General features: G+C 42.5%; 1 protein-coding gene across 2 annotated transcripts in view; it reads right to left on the bottom strand.

Moving 5' to 3' along the window:
- Positions 1-1044: 1044 nt before the first annotated feature.
- The window catches only part of armc8 (armadillo repeat containing 8), a 29477-nt gene continuing 8114 nt past the window's right edge, over positions 1045-22407 (bottom strand). Inside the window, exons 4-23 of one of the 2 annotated variants that reach the window (XM_034078448.1) lie at positions 19054-19196; positions 18867-18964; positions 16555-16647; positions 16233-16313; positions 15699-15774; positions 14765-14855; positions 14620-14680; positions 13154-13354; positions 12790-12885; positions 12609-12691; positions 12083-12164; positions 11442-11528; positions 9906-9998; positions 9095-9244; positions 7363-7458; positions 6912-7007; positions 5663-5735; positions 4935-4985; positions 3013-3106; positions 1045-2255 (exon numbers count right to left, since the gene is read on the bottom strand). In XM_034078448.1, coding sequence (XP_033934339.1) covers positions 2222-2255; positions 3013-3106; positions 4935-4985; positions 5663-5735; positions 6912-7007; positions 7363-7458; positions 9095-9244; positions 9906-9998; positions 11442-11528; positions 12083-12164; positions 12609-12691; positions 12790-12885; positions 13154-13354; positions 14620-14680; positions 14765-14855; positions 15699-15774; positions 16233-16313; positions 16555-16647; positions 18867-18964; positions 19054-19196 — 1879 coding nt within the window. In that variant the 3' untranslated portion in view covers positions 1045-2221. The remainder of the gene's footprint in view (positions 2256-3012; positions 3107-4934; positions 4986-5662; positions 5736-6911; positions 7008-7362; positions 7459-9094; positions 9245-9905; positions 9999-11441; positions 11529-12082; positions 12165-12608; positions 12692-12789; positions 12886-13153; positions 13355-14619; positions 14681-14764; positions 14856-15698; positions 15775-16232; positions 16314-16554; positions 16648-18866; positions 18965-19053; positions 19197-22407) is intronic. The other variant, XM_034078449.1, reaches the window with a different exon arrangement.

Here is a 22407-nt window from a genome sequence, read left to right as displayed (position 1 = left end):
TCAATATCTTTATTTTTCAAGGTTTTGCACGCAAGATATATATTCTTGTTAAACAATATATACTTAGCCTCTTGGTATCGTCAATTGATGAATGAACTCTGAATATATAAGCTTAGGTGTTTCATTGTGTTTTGTCATATAGGCCTATTCCCAAAACACTGCTGTTTTTGGGGCTGTTTTGGGTGTTTCGACGGACTGCTGGAAGAGACCACTGGAGACCCCCCAACAAAAATCAAAGCTCCGTCACCCCCTGCCCCCCCCCCCCCGGCGATCTGGAACGCCCTCCGACGATTTGGAACCCGCCCTCCGGCGCCCTGGGTTAATATGTTGCCGAGAAACTTGTATTAACCTCTGTGACTTCCTCACAGTGGAAATAAATGAGGCACAGAGTATGTGTATGCTTTAGACCAGGGGTCGGCAACCTTTTTGATATGGAGTGCTGCGGGGAAGCAGTGTGTGGACCTGTCAGCGCAACTTACATGATGCCGAATTTAACAAACAAACGGCATAATAATAAGGGCGATTGTCCGTTCTGTGATTCTCCAGAACACACATGGCCAGTCCGCCCTTTGTAGCATGTTATTTCGATGAGAGATGAGCAGATCGCCACTGGGCTTTCAACTAAAGACACAGCCAAGGAAAAACTGCGGCATGTGTACAGCTCCTTCTGGGTACTGCAAGTAGTGAAGTGCTTTCCTCCGTGGTGAGACGATCAGCACCACGGAGGAAAGCGGCAGAAAGTCGCCTGGAGTTAAAGAGAGCGGGGCTGCGTTGCGTGCATGGCTTCCTTCTGCAGGTAACGGGGGAGAAGCGCTCTGGCGGCGGTCTCGTTCAGGATCGGAAAATAAAAATTTAATATTTTGCACACTTATTCCACGTATTCCTATTGTGCCACTGGTTACGGTGCCGTGCCAGGGGGTTGCCGACCCCTGCTTTAGACTGAGGTTTAAGCTAGTACTACACACACTTCAAATGTAAACACACACACAGCATTTTAGACATTTATCAGAGAAGAAGAAATAAGACACAACACAAGAGGAGATCCTTCTTCAAGTCTGCATATATTTTCAATGGTAACATTCATTCTATCAGAGTTTCAGTAAGGATTGAAATGTCAGGGAACAACAGTCGAGAAAGATCCTGATGGGAGAGGAAAGTATATAATGAGGGAGAAATTAAGCACTTGATTCTGCTGCTGTGGACGTGCCTTGCATCCACTCTGTCCTCGCTTCTCCAAAACACTTCAGAGGAGAGAGAGAAATCCCTTTTGACAAACACACACAGAAGAGGGGCTGACATTGTTAAACAGAGCAGTGAGGACACATGAACCCTCTCATCTCCGCTGTGTGAACTCATGCCTGTTAGTTAGTAACCGGGCAGGTCAGAGTGAGCTCTCTGGATCTACATTTCCCATTGGGACTATAAGGATGTTGGACAGAAGACAGTGCACGCAGAACCACAACGGTGAGAAAATCAAAAACAGAAATTCAAGGAGAATCACAATTCCTTTCCTTATTTACCTCAAAAAAAAATCCACGTTCAAAGTCATTTCCATAATCAGACTGCAGCGGATTCACTGCCAGGGTTCAGAGAGCATGAATGAAAACAAAACAGGGGAAAATACAAATCCAAAAATATATATTTATGTTTATATTTATATATATTTATATATTTACGAGGTATGTATCCACAAAAAAATGAAAAAAACACCCACAATTCCAAAATAGGCAAGTCTGTATTTTTCCAAATGTGTCCTTGCTTGCGGCGCCAGAAGGAAACATTAGTATTAATAGTAATATTAATTAAAAAGGAAATAAAACCGGGAAGCTTTGCTGTCCGACAGCCGTGCTCAAAAACCTCGTAGTCCATTTCTCTCAGAGCGCCATCTCCATCGTAAGGAGTCCAACAGGCTGTCGCACGCCAACCAAAACTCACAAAGTCCCAAAAGGAAAAATATCACTTCATTGTTGAAAGAAAACAAACACGCAAACCCCTCCTAACCGTTAATCTCCCAACAACCACAGAGTCTCCGAGGTGAGGTCTGGAGTGAGGTGGTGGTGGTGTGGGGGAGGGGGGAGAGGGAGGGGGGGAGGCCAGCCACAGGTCCACAAAAGGTGTCTCTGTGCAAAAATAAAAAAACTCGAAAAAAAAGAGCCGATGGCCGGTTTCCTCCCGACGATTGTTAGTGAGGCTGGCAGTGGAGGATCTCTGCCCCCTGTGGTCACGCGAGGTACTGCTGCATTGCCGTCTTCGCCCTGAGAGAGAGGGACACAATCAGACCAGTTATTAAAAAGCAGAGGGGGAAAGTAGTGGAGTACAAATACTTTGTTACTGTACTTAAAGGTGGGGTAGGTAAGAATGGAGAAACCAGCTCGAGTGCGAGAATTTGAAAGTAAACAACCGTAAAAAAATCTGCCCCTTCCGTCAGACTTCCTTACAGAGCTGAATAGGACTACAGAAGTTGTCCAGGCCGTTGTACGTCATTGCGCCGAACACGTAAACACTCCGCTAAGTTAGTTTCTGTTCTGCTTGAAAGCAAGTCCCTGCCTCCTGTAGAGTGTTCAAACAAACACTTCATGTTTGAATCTGTATGTTTGAATATGGACCTTAAGTTGGCGTGACGTTGAAGTCGTGCTGCTGGACTCGGCTGTAGTTCCTTGATAGCATTACGGTAGCATTTTGCTTCTGGCGACTAGATTTATGATTCGAACATTATAAAAGCATGTGGACATGTGGAGATTATCCGGCTGAACGTGCATTTATCAAACAGGTTCTTTCTCCACAGACCTTATTTGGAGCTATTTTCCAAAATCCTAGGGAGGAATCCCGTTGCTCTTTTGTCGAGGGAACCAGCAGCTTACTTCCAGGTAAATACGTCATCCCTGCACCGCTCTATTGGCCGAAGGTAATACACTGACTACAAAGTATCTCCATACATACTGTACAACCCCATTTTGTAAAAAGACAAACTATGGCTTTGATAACTGTCTTGATTTTGCTCTCCTAGCCCACCTGTCACAGAGGTTGGGGTCCGAGGCCTGGGTGAGTTTGTGCAGAATGTCGACAAAGCCCATCTCTCTCAGTTTATCCTGACGCTCCTGAGAACCTGAAACACATAAAAGACATTCAATTAAAGGCATAAATGGCTTTGTTAATCATTAAGCATTCATTGCAGTATAGTCTAAATGTTCTTGTTCATAAAGCCCCTGTCACACTGTCCCGAAGTTGACACCAGATGGACACACGAATATGGAATTGTGAATTTCGCACTTAGATGGCCCCGAACCACACACGAAGGCAACATTACATTTAAGACGTACAACTGCAACGAAAGCAACAAAAACAATGTTAAAGTACTTTGTTCTTTACTTTCTCCGTCTTTATATGTAGAAGATATTAAGTTTTCTCCGTCATGTTGTTTCCATAGCAACAACAACTTCCTGTCAAAAGCTTAAACTCCCCTTCAAAATAAAAGCATCTAAATAAAACGGGAAGTTAATCTAAATTACATTCAAGACATACAACTGCAACGAAAGTAACAAAAACAATGTTAAAGTACTATGTTCTTTACTTTCTCCGTCTTTATATGTAGAAGATATAAATTTTTCTCCGTCATGTTGTTTCCATAGCAACAACAACTTCCTGTCAAAAGCTTAAACTCGCCTTCAAAATAAAAGCATCTAAATAAAACGGGAAGTTAATCTAAATTACATTCAAGACATACAACTGCAACGAAAGTAACAAAAACGATTTAATATCCTTTTCAGTTTCACAGAACACAAGCCCGATGGCACCGATGATTAGACGAAGATGACACGAATTGACAAGATAAATGAGAGTAACACCTGCGTCACTTCCGGGCGAAAATTACGGCATCGCCCACTTTTGGGGGGAAACAACGCTGTGATTTGAACGGCGGTCGATACAAATTCTGAAGTCTTTGCCAATCCGATCAGAAGTGAAAGAAAACCGTGGATTTGTGGATCTTCAAAGAGCCCGGTTACGACGGCCAGTCAGGCAAACAATTACATGAAATCATTGGAAATCGACGATCGGGCTCGATATCTGGTTACATTAAAATCAGTAGGCGAGGCTGTAATTTCGCCAGCTGTTACTCTCATGAGCGAGGCGGAAAATAATAGTTTTATCACGCCAACAAGCTGCTGTGTCGTTTACTGCACCTCTAACATTAAAACAAATCCAGAGTTCAGTGTTTCTGAACTTCCTCTAAGAACGAAGGAGCTCTGTGGCTTCAGGCTCGATCGTCGTTGAAATGACAGCGTTGGTTTCCCCCAAAAGTGGGCGGGGCCATAAAGTGACGTAGACGTTACTCATCTTTGGACATCGATCGCCTACTGCTATATTTAACCATATATCGAGCCCGATCGTCGATTTCCAATGATTGAATGTAATTGTTAGCCTGACTGGCCATCGTAATCGGGCTCTTTGAAGATCAGAAAATCCACGGTTTTCTTACATTTCTGATCGGATTGGCAAAAACTTCGGAATTTGAATTGACCGCCGTTCAAATGACAGCTTTGTTTTCCCCCAAAAGTGGGCGGAGCCGTCATTTTTGCCCGGAAGTGACGCATGACATGTTATTCTCATCTATGCCCTCACACTGGCCTTACGAAGGGCAACATGGACACACAAATTCAACACGGAAATGAACCTTCTCAAGGTCCTTCGGCAATTTGTTGGCATGCCAAAGATTTTGCCACCGCTCACGAAGTTGCTGCCGGAGCCTGAGAAACTCCACCGGCGGTCATACGAAGGCTTAAGATGCCCTCACAAATGGCCCGATGTTGCTACGATCACAGCCGAATTTGAACATGTCCTTTATCCATCTGGTGTCAATTTCGGGACAGTGTGACGCGGGCTTTAACAAATGTCACTTTTGCTCTAAAAGAAGTTAAAATGTGTTAAACGTTGACCTGAGCTGTGCTGACCTTTTGGGGAACAATCGCTGCTGACCACTGCTTGAACTGAAAGATGAAAAACAATTACTTGAGTTTCTGATTTTCCAGCAATAACAAATTACAAAAAGGCCTTAAATTAAAACTCTGAAACATGGCGTTCTGCTGCTAGCAACATTAGCATTGTAGCTAAGGTGGCTTAGCACAGCGCCCCCTAGAGTCCAGGATGATTCTCTGCTGTAACAGGGATTCAGATCAAGAATTTCAACATATGAGACAGGTACTGTGAACTTATAAACCATCATTTAAAAAATTGTTTAACTGATTTGGTACTGTTAGCAAACAGTGAAATGCTAATTTATCAAGTTAAATATTTAATAGAAATGCTTAAATGTGTGTTATTTAAACAGTTTATTGTTGCACACATTACACATTTTAAATAATATAATAAAAATGTGCAATTAAAACATTATTTGTAATAATAAAAAAATAAAAAAACATTGACACATGGACCAGATATGTTTAAATATTCATTAAATATCTTGTCTTTTAACAGCTATGATATAATTAGTTCACATAACAAACTAGTAAACAATTTCATTATAGCATAAATCAGAATATTATAAATAACCTTTTTATTGGTTCTTGGCAATAAAAAGCTTATTATTAACTCTCAATTCACCATTTATTTACAAGGGGTTATTATAAAGTGCTACCATAACTAAACCCACGAGTCCCGAGCTTACCGTCCTCCTCGTTCCAGATCAGGTTGGAGATGCAGAAGGTGGCGGCGAGCTGCAGTTTCACATTCGAATGGCCCTGCAGGAACAGAAGAACAACAACAATTACAAGGGAGGGAAAAGCATCAACAAGAAGTCTAACTACTAAAACACAGAGTAGTGTTCAGATGTTCAGATACAACATCCTGCATCCTCTGATTCCCATTCAGAGAATCAGTATGCATGCTGCAACAACACCAGCATCAGGTCTGATCGCATGGATGAGCTACTGTTGGGAAAATACTGAATGTCCTCTTCCAACATGAGAGTAACATGATAGCAAAGGTATCCCAAGTGTAGCTGTGAACATGAGAGGATGTGTGATGACCTGGAAGAGCATCAGGACTGCTTGAGGCAGATGATAGCTATGTGATGAACATGATGATTCAGCCTCTATGGAGATAGACATCAAGCATGCTCATTTCTGACGTGGAGCTAATCTGAAGTAAACATTGAATTTTTAGGTTTTGAGAAAAAGTCAGAATTTTTAGAGAAAGTCAACATTTTGACATTTTTGAGATTTAAAAAAAAAAAGATTTGGACATTTTTAGAAAAAAGTCATAATTTTGAGAAAAATGTCATAATTTTGAGAAAATTGTCATAATTTTGAGAAAATTGTCATAATTTTGAGAAAAAAGTAAAGGTTTTTTTCTCCAGAATTTTGAGATTTTGAGAAAAAGTCAGTATTTTGTAAATGACTGGATGTATGTTAGAAGAACCGGTATTCCTCCATCTTGTGACTGTGTGACTCCCTCTCTTGGATATCAGCATGGAACTCAGGAACTCAGGAACTAGTTGATGCTCTGTATGTGATGACTACTTCCATTCTGGAGAGGATCAGAAATACATGGATCCTGATGTTGAAGCTCAAGCCGGGGACGAGTGATTATTATTATTTTTAAGTATTCAGAAAAAGTGAGAATTTTGAGAAAAAGTGAGACATTTTAGATTTTGAGAAAAAGTGAGAATTTTGAGTTTTTTAGAAAAAGTGAGAATTTAGAGATTTTTAGAAAAAGTGAGAATCTTGAGACTGTGTAACTCCCTCTCTTGGATATCAGCATGTGAAGGACACTGTTCAGGAACTAGTTGATGCTCTGTATGTGATGACTACTTCCATTCTGGAGAGGATCCCAGATACATGGATCCTGATGTTGAAGCTCAAGCAGAGGACGAGTGAGATTTTCCTAACAGCTACAGTAGAGTTTATAAAAAGTACCATGTAGTATTTGATTTTCTGCAGGATGTCGTCATTTGTCATGAGGATTTCCTTGGCTGTGTTGCCGTCTGCGATGTTGGCGAGGATGCACAGCGTCTGGCAGGAAATAAAAACGTGACATCAGTGACCAACATGTATTTTGTTGTGATGCAGTTTCTCCCCACAGGCCATAAGACTGTTAAACACCTGACGTTTTGAAAGAACATCCATAACATTCACCTGTTTGCAACTTACATATATCAATATTCCAATTACTTGTATAGACTGTTCTGCACCGTTATATTCCTTGAAACACTCTTAATTGCCAACTGATTCTCACTGATGTTTTCCCATGTCTACAGCCACCACTGCAGATTAATAAAGACTGCAGAATGTTAAAATGTGCAGCTTTTTTTAAATCATAAATTCCGAATGAAAAGCATTTGTAAGCATGAAGGGGATGAGCGCTCACCTGCTCTTTGACCTCCACACTGTGCTCCGCCTCCAGGATGAGGGTCACCGCCTGCAGGATCTGCTTCCCGTGAGAACTCATGATCTGGTCGATGTGCTGGCGAATCAAGAGAGGAAGCAGGAGAGATTCAGTATGCAGGCATGTAGGCAACATCTCTGAAGGATGTATGCAAACTCAGCACCCAGTTAATCACGAATGGACTCTTAAACTGGTATTAAAATATGCTGGAATAATTTGGTATTACGTTAAAGAGGACCTATCATGCAAAATGCACTTTTTAATGTCTTTTATCCATCAACATGTGTCCCCGGTGTGTCGGGGAACTCACGCAGCGTCAGAAAATAAAACCCTCTCTCTTTTCCTCCGTACCCAAATCTCTAAAAACGGGGAACAACGGAGCTGATCCAGATTTGCGTCCGATATGACGTAACATCTGAAATGTGGACCCAATCAGAAACGTTGCTATCGGAAACAATGACCGACTGTTCTGGACGTAATATGGTCGGTGTTTACATCAGCATCGCTAACACTCAGAGCTAACCTGTGCTGGAGAGCATGTGTGTGAAGAAGCAGGAAGTAAAGAGGAACTCACCTTGTGGTATAACCGGCAAGAGAGAAAGCCTTTGAGCTCCAGACTGTTTCAGAGCCTTGATAATCCATGATATGGCGTTTCATCACGGCAGCATTTAGTTTAGACGGTAGCTGCCGGGTCCCGCATGAGCTCAGACCCCTCCCCTTTTTTATTTAATCAATTTATTTTTTATCAGCACTTTAGAAACAGGAAGTGAAATAGAGGGACATGAGGCATGGCTAGGATGATCTGTTTGGTATTTTGAGCAAAACACTTCATAGACATGATTTTTATATATTTGTATATATCTGAGAGCTGTGCTATTGCCTAGAAATAGCATGATAGATGACCTTTAAGATACATAAATATTTGTACTGCATCGAAGAGAGGACATATCTTTCTTAATAACTTTGAGCAAAGAAAAACACAAAAACATCCTCGTACAGTAAAATAAAAAAACAACATTGTGTGGTCGAGAAAAATAGGGAAAAGATCATGTGGACGAGTAACAAAGGATTTCGGGGTTTTGAAAGAAGCCCTGAGAGACAAATGTGAAAACAAATCTGATCGAAAAAAGTGTCTGGCTAGAATTAGAATTACATCCACAAACATTCTCACCTGTTTTATGTATGATTTGTATTTTGTACAAGTCGTTAACACAGGAGAGAAAGACCTAAAAAATGGATCAGCAGAATTAAAATGTCTCACTTTTGTCCCAGGGCTTCCTTTACTGTGCTGTAACCCAGGAGCGAAACCTCTCCATGTTTGAACACAGCAACACGATGTCACTGGTAAGATGTTCCAGAAATGTGCTGGAGATAAGAAGGCCAGTATTCCATCACTAATGCATTGTACTAATAAGTCTCTGATCGTGTGTCTCTTACTGGGCGTGTGTGTGTGTGTGTTACTGGGCGTGTGTGTCTCTTACTGGGTGTTTGTGTGTCTTACTGGTGGGTGTGTGTGTGTGTGTGTGTGTGTGTGTGTGTGTGTGTGTGTGTGTGTCTTACTGGGCGTGTGTGTGTGTCTCTTACTGGGTGTGTCTTACTGTGTGTGTGCGTGTGTGTGTGTGTGTGTGTTACTGTGTGCGTGTGTGTCTCTTACTGGGCGTGTGTGTGTGTGTGTGTGTGTGTGTGTGTGTGTGTGTGTGTGTGTGTGTCTTACTGGGCGTGTTGACAGCAGGTTCCTCAGCAGCCCGAGGGTCTTCATCAGCACGTTGCTGTCGGGGTCCGATAGCAGCCGGAACAACTGTTCTGTTCCCAAACACCGGACGATCTCCACCTTCACCTTCTGATCCGCCTGGAACGCCATGTTCTACACACACACACACACACACACACACACACACACACACACATACACACACACACACACACACACACACCCGAGCTTTAATGAAACAGAGACCCAGACGTAGTACTGCATCATATTATTTTTGAATCAATAATTTTCCAATTTTCTTTTTTTTTTAATAACCATTTTTCCTCCTGGTCTCTCGCACGTCTATCATGCCCCCACTTTGGGAACCACTGATCGAATCAATTCCTCAAAAGAAAGACAAATAGCTTTTTCTTTTAGCGATTAATTTGTTTGCCAACAAAAATGCTGGTGTTAGCTTTTCAAAAAGCAGTTTTATATGATATTAAAGTAAATATATTTGGGATTTTTGACAAAGCGAGACATTTCAACTATATAACGCAAAAGGTCCATTCCAGTAGATTTCTCATATTTCTTCAATTTATTTTGTGAACTCTTTTGGCAAGGGCTTCAACGTAAGGTACATTTATTTATATATAAAAGTCCCGCAGCTCAAAACACAACACTGTTGCTCAAGTTTTTTGCAGATGAGATGAGAGAGAGATTTAATTAACACAGGGCAAGTGGAGAGGAGAAGGGAAGAGAAAAGAGAGGGAAATGACGAAAAAAGAGGATGGTTGTAAGAACAAGTGTAAAAATAGTTAAATCCTTTTCTTACCATTAAAGCCCAGATCCCATTGACCCTCAGAGCAGGACTGTCGCTCTGCGTCAGAGTGCAGAGCAGCTCAATTACCCCCGACTCCAGGATGGGCTGCATCACAGAAACAAATGACCTTCATATTAAACATCAAATCATGATTTTAAATCGTCCAACAACAGCATCATTTGAGACAGGAATCAGTTTTACTATGTCCCATTTTCTTGAGGTTACAGCGGACCGTAAGAGACACATACAAAACATAGACTATTTGACTAATGTTGAGTAAAATAAAAGTATCAAAAGAACTATAGTCAGAGCTGGCAAAAGTACCCACATGCTTTACTCAAGTAGAAGTACAGATACTCGTGTTTAAAAATACTCTGGTGAAAGTAGAAGTACTGACTAAACTTCTTTCCTCAAGTCAAAGTAAAGAGGCTTTGAAGTGTACTTCAGTAAAAAGTACCCATAGCTAGCAGCTGCTTTAAAGAGTACCTGACCTCCCTTTATATCAATAGAACAATAATGTCATTGTTAGCTAATGAATGTTTCCATGCTGAACAACGGCAACATGGCGACGTTTCCATTGGTCCCTCTTCTTTAGAGAAGACCAGGAAGTGATGGATACACGGATCGTGTTCCAACCAATAGGCACGCAGTGACTCTAAAGAATAATGACCACGCACCAACACACATTCAGACTAAAGGAACCAGCTGTTTGGAACATGAGAGAAGTAGAAAGTACAGGTATTTGAGTTCAACATGTAAGAAGTAGAAAGTACAGGTATTTGTGTTCAACATGAGAGAAGTAGAAAGTTCAGGTATTTGAGTTCAACATGTGAGAAGTAGAAAGTACAGGTATTTGTGTTCAACATGAGAGAAGTAGAAAGTACAGGTATTTGTGTTCAACATGTAAGAAGTAGAAAGTACAGGTATTTGAGTTCAACATGTAAGAAGTAGAAAGTACAGGTATTTGTGTTCAACATGAGAGAAGTAGAAAGTACAGGTATTTGTGTTCAACATGTAAGAAGTAGAAAGTACAGGTATTTGAGTTCAACATGTAAGAAGTAGAAAGTACAGGTATTTGGGTTCAACATGTGAGAAGTAGAAAGTACAGGTATTTGAGTTCAACATGTGAGAAGTAGAAAGTACAGGTATTTGGGTTCAACATGTGAGAAGTAGAAAGTACAGGTATTTGAGTTCAACATGTGAGAAGTAGAAAGTACAGGTATTTGTGTTCAACATGTAAGAAGTAGAAAGTACAGGTATTTGAGTTCAACATGTAAGAAGTAGAAAGTACAGGTATTTGTGTTCAACATGTGAGAAGTAGAAAGTACAGGTATTTGAGTTCAACATGTAAGAAGTAGAAAGTACAGGTATTTGAGTTCAACATGTACGAAGTAGAAAGTACAGGTATTTGAGTTCAACATGTAAGAAGTAGAAAGTAAAAAGTCGTAGTGGACTAAAGTACTGATACCAGAAACATATACTTAAGTACAGTAACAAAGTATTTGTACTCCACTACTTCCCACCTCTGACTACAGATATGTAACATACCTCTTTGCTGGGGGAGAACTCCAGCAGTAGATTGCATAGTGTTGAGGAGGCCATGACCAGGACTTCATCCGGAGCGTTCTGCAGCAGCTACACACAGCACAACACAACATCTCACTATGTGTTTATAGGAGTATACAAATGCGATACGATAATACTCTAATGGTCAGATCAAGTCTGAAATGCAACTTGCATCACAGCAGCTCCATGAGTAACATCAACACATATCAAGACACAATACATGAAAAACAAACATTGAACATAGCAGCACGATCAGTGAGAGAAAAGCTGCTCAAAGCGCCTTCAGCGTGCATCTGATCTGGACTCAGCTCTGTGTTCACTGAGAGGACAGACCGGAGCACAGAGGATGCTTCAGTCTGACTTTATTCAATCTCCATTAGATGGCAGCAGTTCATATTCTCTGTTAGAACATGCTTTGGGTCTCAGATGATGTTGTTGGACAGCCTCTCAGGCTATTATGGTCTGCTGAGTCAGAAAGTCTCTGACAGGGTGACCAACAATCTTTGAGCAGATTTTTAACAGGTGGAGCAGTTTTGATTTTAAAGCTGTTGACAAACACTTGTACCAGGTAGTATTGCAGTACTGAAATGTAACGTATTCGCCTATAAATCCACTCCACTGACCTTCATGAGGGGTTTCCACACCGCATGGTCATGGAAGCTCGTCCTCAGCTGCTGCACCGACCGCGACAGACTGTGAAGACACCTGGGAAAGAAATACGAACGGACAAAGACAGGGAATAGTTACGTCATAGCATTTTGTAAAAGTATCATTAGGACTTTATGTCATCGTAATTAATTAATTAAACCTTTTTTTTATATTAAAGAGATCATTTAGGGTAAATACCTCATTTATAATATCCACAAAGAGATATACCAACAGAAAACAAGCTTAAATAGTAAAACATATGAAAAATCTGTATATCTTTATATAGATTATACTTATTATTTTGAGGTATTACAATACAAGGTAAGACAAATTGATTCATAAAATCCTGCTTGCCATGTTTTAAGATATTTAAGTTTTTTTGAAAGATTGCTTTGAAGAAATGTTTGGCATGTTTATTTAAAGTTCAATGTCTCTAATAGATCTGCAGGAACTAATCTGTAAATGCTTTGTGGAGATGGGACAAAAATACTTTGTATGCACCTGACGGCGGCCAAACGGACTTTAATGCTGGACTCTGATAGGCCGCTGACTATCCGGTCCATCATGTTCTCTGTCTCTGTGATCTGAGGACAAGAGAAAAGAGAAGAGGTGGATAAGAATATAAATATGTATGCTCACGATTATATATCCAAACAGCAAAATACACCTGAGGAAAGCTCACCTTCTTGCGGATGTCCTCGTCGTTGGAGCCCAGCGAGGCGTAGAGTTTGAACGCAGCTTGTCTCAGCTCGTGAGCGTGCTTCAGGTCGTGATCCAGCTGCAGAGGACAGAGAGGACAGTGAACCGGTGCATAATGTCATCAAGTCATGTTGGTTAGGATCAATACACTTGGATTTACTAAAGGAAATGCGTACTTTAGTTCTGGATTAAAGTATTTCTAAATAGTTTTTCCTAAACTAATCCTAGAATAAATCATATTTGTTGGTGCAACTTGAGTCTTGTTTGTGTAATAAAACCCAAAATATCTGCCCTTTTTTAAACCTTGTTAATCCCTTAAAGAGGGCCCACTCAGGCCGCTGACCCACCCTCTTGATGTCAGTGATGGCCGACACAGAGCTGGGGTATTTGAAGTAGTCGGCCAGCATGGCCACCAGGTGGTCGGTGGTGCTGGCGATCCTCTGCAGCTCCACGTCGGGCTCCATCAGGTAGGCCAGCGTCTCCGCTCCCTCTACCCTCTCCTCCAGGAGATGCTCTTTACTGCACATCCGCACCAGACAAGGCAGCGTCTGCAAGGAAGACAGGAAGTAACGTTAGATAAGTGTTGGGAAAATACTGAATGTCCTCTTCCAACATGAGAGTAACATGATAACAAAGGTATCCCAACTGTAGCTGTGAACATGACAGGATGTGTGATGACCTGGAAGAGCATCAGGACTGTTTGAGGCATGTGATAGCTATGTGATTAACATGATGATTCAGCCTCTATGGAGAGAGACATCAAGCATGCTCATTTCTGACGTGGAGCTAATCTGAAAAATTAAATTTCAGTTAACTTTTAGTCAAAATGTGTGTCTATACTCTCTGAACGCTCCGCCCCCGGCAGATCTCTGTGTCCGCTGCAGCGTGTCTGTTAGGCCCCGCCCCCCGCACACAGAGAGACACAGGGAGATCGCTCTTCTGGAGTGCAGAGAGCGGAAATAATGATATTGCAAGTTAGAAACGTAAGATGCATTTTGACGGACAAGACGGACACTTGGGGGGAAAGTCCGATAGTCCACCATTAACACCTTAGTCCCGTCCCGTCAACGAAAACTAAATATACATTTCGTCATAGTCTTCGTTATAAAGAATCTATTTTTAGCTCGTCATCGTCTCGTCTTAGTCATGTAAAAAAGGTTGTTGACGAACATTTTTCATCATAGTTTTCGAGACATATGACAAGCATGCTCATTTCTGACATGGAGCTAATCTGAAGTAAACATTGAGTACTGCTTTCTACTCCTCCATCTTGTGACTGTGTGACTCCCTCTCTTGGATATCAGCATGTGAAGGACACTGCTCAGGAACTAGTTGATGCTCTGTATGTGAGGACTCCTTCCATTCTGGAGAGGATCACAGACACATGGATCCTGAGATGAAGCTCAAGCCGGTGACGAGTGATAATTAACATTTTTAAGTATTTAGAAAAAGTCAGAATTTTGAGATTGACAAAAAGACCAGTGATATTTTCTCTAACAATAAGGAAGAAATCTAATATTTAATATTCCATTACTCACATTCTTGTGTCTATATAATATCCTGCTTTATATTTTGTCACTGTACATTTGTAATTTAACATTTTTTTATTGCTATTCATATGTTGACATTTTTAAATGTTTATTTCTATTAATTGTATTGTGCCATGCCATGTCCCAACTTGGGATCAATAAAGTACTTCTTATCTTTAGTGCCTCGACTGGTATATCATCATCATAATAACAATCTGAATAATTATAACAAATCTTCACTTAATAGAAAAATAGTAACAATGTAAGTGTCAGAAAGTCCTGACCTTTAGGACCACGCAGCTGTCGTCCGTCCTGATGGCGCCCGCTCGACACATGTACGTTAGACTGAGACAAAAGGAGGAGACGTCACTCAAAGAAAACGTGTAAAGGAAACAGAGTCGTATATTCTAAATGATTTACTTCACTCACCATTTGGCTGCCGTCAGCTGCATTTCAATGGGTTGATCCCTCTGCATCATTCTGACAAATACCTGAGAGAGCAGCTCACCATCCACCAGCACTGGTGACAGAACAGAGGAGAACTGGGGTGAGAAAGTGGAGCGTATAGAGGAGAAGAGAATGAGAGACGAGAGAGAGAGAGGTAGAGAGAGAGAGAGAGAGGGAGGTAGAGAGAGAGGGAGAGAGAGAGAGAGGTAGAGAGAGGGAGAGAGAGAGAGGTAGAGAGAGAGAGGTAGAGGGAGAGAGAGAGAGAGAGGGAGAGAGAGAGAGAGAGGGAGAGAGAGGTAGAGAGAGAGGTAGAGAGAGGGAGAGAGAGAGAGGTAGAGAGAGAGAGGTAGAGGGAGAGAGAGAGAGAGGGAGAGAGAGAGGTAGAGAGAGAGAGAGAGAGAGAGAGAGAGAGACAGACAGAGAGGAACTCCAGCTTAAAGTTTGATATAATAATATGAGACGTGTAGCCTCAGCAGGTGAGAGGTCAATACTCGGCTGAACAGAGAAAAGCGTCATGGATTTTACATCATCATTTTACGTCATGCGATCGGCATTTTTAGAGAGCACCGATTGATCGGCAGAGAGTGAGTCTCGGCCGGTCAGAGCATCCCTAGTAAATAAATATTAGGTAAGATATTGAGAATAGAGGACGAGTGGAGAGGAGACGGAAAGTGCAAAGAGAAGTAGAATTATGAAACAAGATAACAACAAATAAGATAGGTGGACAGAAGAGAAAAACAGTGAAGAAAATACAGAACAAAAAGTATGAGACACAAATATGAGGAAAGTAGAAGGAAGAATAGAGGGGAGGGAAATGTAAAGGAGACGAAGCAAACTGAAGAAGGACGACAACGAAATAGTGAATCAACAAAATTGAAGGGACAAGAGAAGAAGTGAAAAGAGAGGAGACGCTCACCATTCACCAGTGTCATGGAGACTTGAGTGTTCTCATAAGCCAGGACTGAGAAACACTTTAACGCCTGCATCCGGACCTGAGAGGAAGATATTCAGAGTTACCCGTGAGTGAAAGGCCTTCTGGGTAAATCTACATTACTCACACAGGCCGTTTCTCAATCGCGAGGAAACTGGCTTCCAAGCCAATATGTCAAGGATGCTACGTCATCAAGTGGCGCAGCAGGACCGTTCCAATGTCCAGCATACTTGGAATTTAAACCGAGGCCGCGTCCTTGGTTTGGGGGAAATTTCGAGGCTGCACATGTGTAGACTCCGCGGCCTTAAAATCCCCACAATGCTTTGCGCACGGACCAATTTCCCCAAATCTGTGGCGGAAAATGTAAGGCGGGGCCTCTCATGTGACGCTCGCCTGTTCCACTCTTCGTTCTCCGAATGCCAGGAAGGGTTCTTGCCTAGCTTCTGAAGCAAGTGACTCGGAAGACATGTGCTACCAAGCAAGCATACTCGACATTGAGAAACGGCCAGAGAGACGTACCTTATAAGAGGGGGAGATAAGAAGAGGGGCGATGTTCTGGATTGCGCCGTGGTTAAAAAGAACCGTCTGGTGCTCCGGGGTCTGCAGACGAAACACAATGAATCTCCACCTGGACACAAGAGCCATGGACTCCACTGTGTGTGTGTGTGTGTGTGTGTGTGTGTGTGTGTGTGTGTGTGTGTGTGTGTGTGTGTGTGTGTGTGTGTGTGTGTGTGTGTGTGTGTGTGTGTGTGTGTGTGTGTGTGTGTGTGTGTGTGAGAGTGTGTGTGTGAGAGTGTGTGTGTGAGAGTGTGTGTGTGTGGGAAGATATACCAACAAATACCTTACAACAGTGGGAGAAGATCTGTGTGATGTACTCCTGCGTTCTCTGGGAGCGGCTCAGGAGAGACATTAGATGGGGGATCACAGTGGGGTCCTAAAACAAAACACGTCAACAAATATAATTTAACAATGGAAATAATTTACTTTTATGTAACGGAAGAGAGACCTAAAGAGCATGTTGCACCAGGAGGACGTTACATACACATGGAAGAAAGAAATAGAATAGTTTGTTCACATTACTGGTGTCTTTTTACTTCTTTGAGACCTGGTGAGTTCTCCTCTCTTCGGTCAGACTGTATTATTCATATCGTCACAATGTCATCCTTGAGCTTATTTAAAGTGGACCTGTCATGCTGTATCGGAAACATATATTGTAGGGCCAGACCTATACACAACATGTCTGAAGTGTGTTGCTTCAAATACCAAACAGATCACCCATTGTAGCCATGCCTCATACCGCTCTTTTTCAGCCCCGTTGCAAACAGGCTGATTCTGCTTTAGCCACGCCCCTTTGTAGCGTCACGCAGCTTTCCCCTGCTACGGGGAGATCTCAGCGCCATGTTATGCTCCTAACCACTTCAAGCTTTATTTCTGAAACAGTATGGAGCTCAAACCTTTCTCTCTCGCAGTACCACAAGGACATTACGTTACACATATTCTCTCCAGTAGCTCACAGCGTTAGCGCTGAGTGTTAGCATGCTTGCTAATGTAAACACACAGCATATTACTCCCAAAACACACCGAGCATTGTTTCTGATACAGGCAGGGTTGGGAGGGTTACTTTGTAAATGTAATCAGTTACTGAATACATGGCTCTGAAAGTAATCCGAATACAGTTACAGTTACGTGTCTTAAAAAGTAATCAGATTACTTTTGGATTACTTTATTTTTCCGTCACAGATGGGTATGTTTTGGTGAACAGGAGACACAAAAAGCAAAAGGAAACTGAACGTGTTTTAATGGCTTATCAAGAGCACACCTGAAACATCACATCTGAAACGATGTAACAAGATAATACACTTGTTGGGGATGCAGCTTGGGATGTGAGGAGTGAGGGACACGGCTTGGAACGGGCGTGTCGCCTTCTGTCCTGCCAGTGTTGGCAGGACATGAATTAAAATGTCGAACTCGGACTTCATTTTAAGGACATGTCGGCCAGGGGTGTAGAGCTATATTTGTTTAAGCACCGGATTGGCAAAACAGGAGAGAGTGTGCACCAGTCTGCCTTGATCTATGAATTCATGTCCGTGACTCTCACAGTATCTGCTGCCCACAGCTGTTTTTTAGAAGGAAAACCTCCTTCACTTCATGACCTCTCTGCAGCGCCAGGAGGCAGCGGGAGAGTTAACTCAGCCTCTGAGAAGACGAGCGAGCAGTGCCTTTCACGCACCGCCTTTCACGCACCGCCTTTCACGCACCGCCTTTCACGCACCGCCTTTCACGCACACCTTCACTGTGTTTACCTTCAGAATCACTAGAAAGGCTAAAGAGCGACCGCAGGCTGATGTGTTTTAACCACACACACCTCTACACACACACACAATTTAAACGCAGACTTTTGTTCCTCCATGTTACGTTGTTATTGTTTCACTGAGCGGACCCGCGGATTTTTTTCAAACGCCCCCCTTTTTGGTCCATCTGCGGCGGTTTTGTGCGCTGTGATGATTCGGCTGTACCTTTAGTAATGAATATTAAATATTGTGAGGAAACCTTTCCACCAATAATTCCAATAAGTAATCCAAAATGTATTCACTTCGTTTTTCAAATGTAACGCGAGCTGAATACAGTTACTTGATTTTTGTATTCTGATTACGTAACGCCGTTACAGGTATTCCGTTACAACCCAACCCTGCATACAGCACAGAGCCTGACATGTAGCAGCAGACATCCTGCTGAATACACAGGCTCACACACCTGCGACTGTATACGGAGACGATAGGTTGGGATGTGTCACGTTACCAATGAAGTAATAGGAGCGTAAATTCTGGATCTGCTTGTTAGCGCCCCCCCCCTTTTTTGAGATGTGGGTACGGAGGAAAAGAGAGAGCGTTTTGTTTTCTGACAGATATTTTTTTACGTTCTTATAGTTTTATCAAAACAGTTTTCTATCTGTGTTTCACTTTTATGTATGCACCACAATACCAGATCAAATTCCTCGTACGTGTCAACCTACCTGTCAACAAACCTGTTTCTGATGCCATAATATTAGAGGAACACTGATAGTATCTGTGTGCAGGGACATGTTGTTTATGCATATGCTATGTGTGTGTATGTACTGTAAAAAGCAGGCAGAACAAGTAGAAGTCCACCTACAGTATAGAGCAGCTGCACGGGGGTGACTGGACTGATGAAAACCGTTCTGAGACATCGAAGACAAGCTTCAATAAAGATCAGGTCCGGACACAAGAGACCTGCGGGAACAAAACACACATAGGTCTCAAAATATGTCCTTCTCTGCAGCGAGTGTTGGTATACTTTATGATTTGATTGTTCTCTCCACCTTGAAGCAGGGCGGGGATGATGTGACAGTCCACCAGGGACTTGATGTTGTTCTCGGTGCCCATGGCCAGGCTGCCCAGCACCACGGCACACTCTGTCCTCAGCTCCAGAGAGGAGGAGCTCTGCTGCAGCAGGTACAGTAACCTGAACCCATGAGAAAAATACACAGTTCATTGTAGAGGATGGTCAGTAACGTGTCCGGTAGAGCAGTGTTTCTCAAAGTGAGCGCCCCCTAGTGGTCCGTGAGCGCCCCCTAGTGGTCCGTGAGCGCCCCCTAGTGGTCCGTGAGCGCCCCCTAGTGGTCCGTGAGCGCCCCCTAGTGGTCCGTGAGCGCCCCCTAGTGGTCCATGAGCGCCCCCTAGTGGTCCGTGAGCGCCCCCTAGTGGTCCGGGAGTATTTTGGTAAAATGTCACAATTGAAATACATTAATTTATTTAAGTTTTCCACACTCTCGCGGGAATATCTCCGCAATGGAGCGAGCTTAACTTTCACTTTCGATTGCATGATATAGCCCAGCGCAACACCTTGGTCACACGTGTTTGTACCATTTTCAGGCGTTTCGTAATCCGTTCTAGAAAAACGATGTGTTTCTATTTGTATTTCAAGAAGCGTATAAAACAAACAATGGATGTCTTTAATGAACATCTATCCATGCTGGAAGTAGATGTAGATGTGTTGGGGGTGAGATAGAGATTATATATATTATATATCTACCTCAGAGTTAAACTTGGGGATGCGACCATTTTGTTATTTTCTCTATAAAACATCCACCAACCGTATCACTGCACAGAAAGAAGCTACACCTTCTCAAGGAGGAGAAAATATTGCCATTAGGGCTGCACGATATATCGTGTTGTGACGATAACCGCGTTATGCTTTTTACAGCCCTACGGCTTCCACAGATACAAATGTTTTATGTATTTATTGTCAAAGCATTTAATATATTCATTGCTATCTGTAGCGGCCAAAATCATATAGAACTAAAACAGATAGTTAACTTAACAGCCGCTGAGGCACTAGTTAGCGGATCTCACGCAGGGCAATGATCCAGGTCCAGACAAGATTCTCCGTTGTGCATTTTATTCCAATAATATGGTACAACGAACAGGTTTCCTATACCTCTCTTCCTTAAGCCGTTCCTATGGCTTTCCTTTGTGTAGCTTGAAACACCCTGATAAAAAACCGTTTGCCTACTCGTGCTCTGGCTCCCACCTCCCACCTGTCTCCAATATATACAATTACACCAGGTGCCCAAAACATGCCTTCAAAATAAAAGCATATAAAATACTTTAACTTATGACGCTAACTAAGAATACATTTAAATAAATGATAATAATAAACACTATAAACAGCAAGAAAATAAATGTTAAACTATTAAATAATATAAAGAGATATATAGCTCCAACATTCCGGCCCCCAATTGTGAACACACAATTACTTACATTATATAAAATGGAGCTATACTCTATCTTTATCCTAACCATACAAATAATCGTCTATAGTCGTCAGGCAACAGCTTCCTGGAAAAGAAATGGAGAGAAAGAAAAATAGTATAGAGAAACGGAAAGACTACATGTTCATGATGCTACGCTGCTGCATCCAGGAACAGGCGGATCCTTAAACAGGTCTCCATGACACTGGTCTTCATTTGGGGCTCGCAGAGCTGACCAACCCGTTTCCGTCCGTCCTTCATCCAGGGTCCACTTGTATTTGCAATGAAGAACATATCTCCCGTTGGAAATTATTTTCTGAGCCTTTTCCACTCGCTCTGTCATCCAACTCCTCTTCATAAGGAGGCTCCTCTGTGTCTCCATCACTGTTCACACCATCTATCTGGAGGTTGGAAAGCATTTCTTCAACCTGTGTTTCGGTCTGATGTTTATGACTTTGTTGACTCTCTGATGTCTTGGAGCTGGTCTCCTCTTTGCGGTTTCTTCCCTGCTCCTCACTCTGTGTGCTTTTCTCATTGCACTGCAAGGCAAGGCAAGTTTATTTATATAGCACTTTTCAACACAAGGCAATTCAAAGTGCTTTACAAAAAATGAAAGACATTAAGAAAATGTTATTTAAAATCAGTCATTAAAAACTTCGGTCATCAGGGAGGGACTCGGAGTTGAGCCGCTCCTCCTTCGCGTCGAAAGGAGCCAGTTGAGGTGGTTCGGGCACCTAGTTAGGATGCCACCTGGGCGCCTCCCTAGGAGGTGTTCCAGGCACGTCCAGCTGGGAAGAGACCAAGGGGTAGACCTAGGACCAGGTGGAGGGATTATATCTCTTCGCTGGCCTGGGAGCGCCTTGGGACCCCCCAGTCAGAGCTGGTTGATGTCGCCAGGGAAAAGAAAGTTTGGGGCTCTCTGCTGGAACTGATACCCCGAGACCCGACCACGGAGAAGCGGGAGAAGATGGATGGATGGAGTCATTAAAAAGAAAAGCGAATAAAATAAGCATTAAAAGAAAAAGTACATGGATAAAAGTTACAGTGCAGTCTAAGATATGAATAGTTCAATTAAAAGCAGAGACAAAAAGAAAAGTCTTCAGCCTGGATTTAAAAGTAGTCAGAGTTGCAGCGGACCTGCAGGTTTCTGGGAGTTTGTTCCAGATGTTTGGAGCATAATAACTGAACGCTGCTTCTCCATGTTTAGTTCTGGCTCTGGGGACAGAAAGCTGACCAGTCCCTGAAGACCTGAGAGATCTGGATGGTTCATAGTTTAGCAGGAGGTCAGAAATGTATTTTGGGCCTAAACCATTCAGTGCTTTATAAACCAGCAGCAGTATTTATAAATCTATTCTTTGACACACAGGAAGCCAGTGTAAAGACTTCAGAGCAGGAGTGATGTGATCCACTTCTTTCTGCTGATGTTTTTCTTTTGAATCATGATGCATGTGAAGTTTGATGAGCATCTTCTCTTGTTGTTCCACTGCAAGCTGGGAGGGTACTACAACAGGGCAGCCAGAGCGGCATCCATTGTCCTGTCCACCGGCCCCAGTGTGGACACTTGTCTCCGACTGTCCAGGTGAAACGTGTGCTTTGTTGAAGGATGTGCCTGTATCCTCATCTTCAATGTGAAGGGCTGACAGTTGCTTCTGGTGACACACACTGCACTTCAAATATCTCCAATAGTCTTTGATTATGTGACCAGCAGGGCAAGCTAAACTAGATCATCCACCTTTATGGAATTTGTTTCCTCATTTTCTATTTTCATATTGAAGCTTGAACATGTATCCTGTGAGTGGTGGTTGTGTTTGGGGCAGAAGGAAACTTTATCTTTTCAGATTTCTGTTTGTTACCATTTTCCACAGATCCTTTCGATCCACGCCCCGAGTGGATTTTCAGGATGTCAAGTTTGGCATTGAGTGC

Source organism: Pseudochaenichthys georgianus, unplaced genomic scaffold (genome assembly GCF_902827115.2).
Source record: "Pseudochaenichthys georgianus unplaced genomic scaffold, fPseGeo1.2 scaffold_430_arrow_ctg1, whole genome shotgun sequence".
Taxonomy (NCBI): domain Eukaryota; kingdom Metazoa; phylum Chordata; class Actinopteri; order Perciformes; family Channichthyidae; genus Pseudochaenichthys; species Pseudochaenichthys georgianus.
The sequence above is the reverse complement of the archived record's forward strand: the minus strand, read 5'-3'. Positions and strand labels throughout refer to the sequence as shown.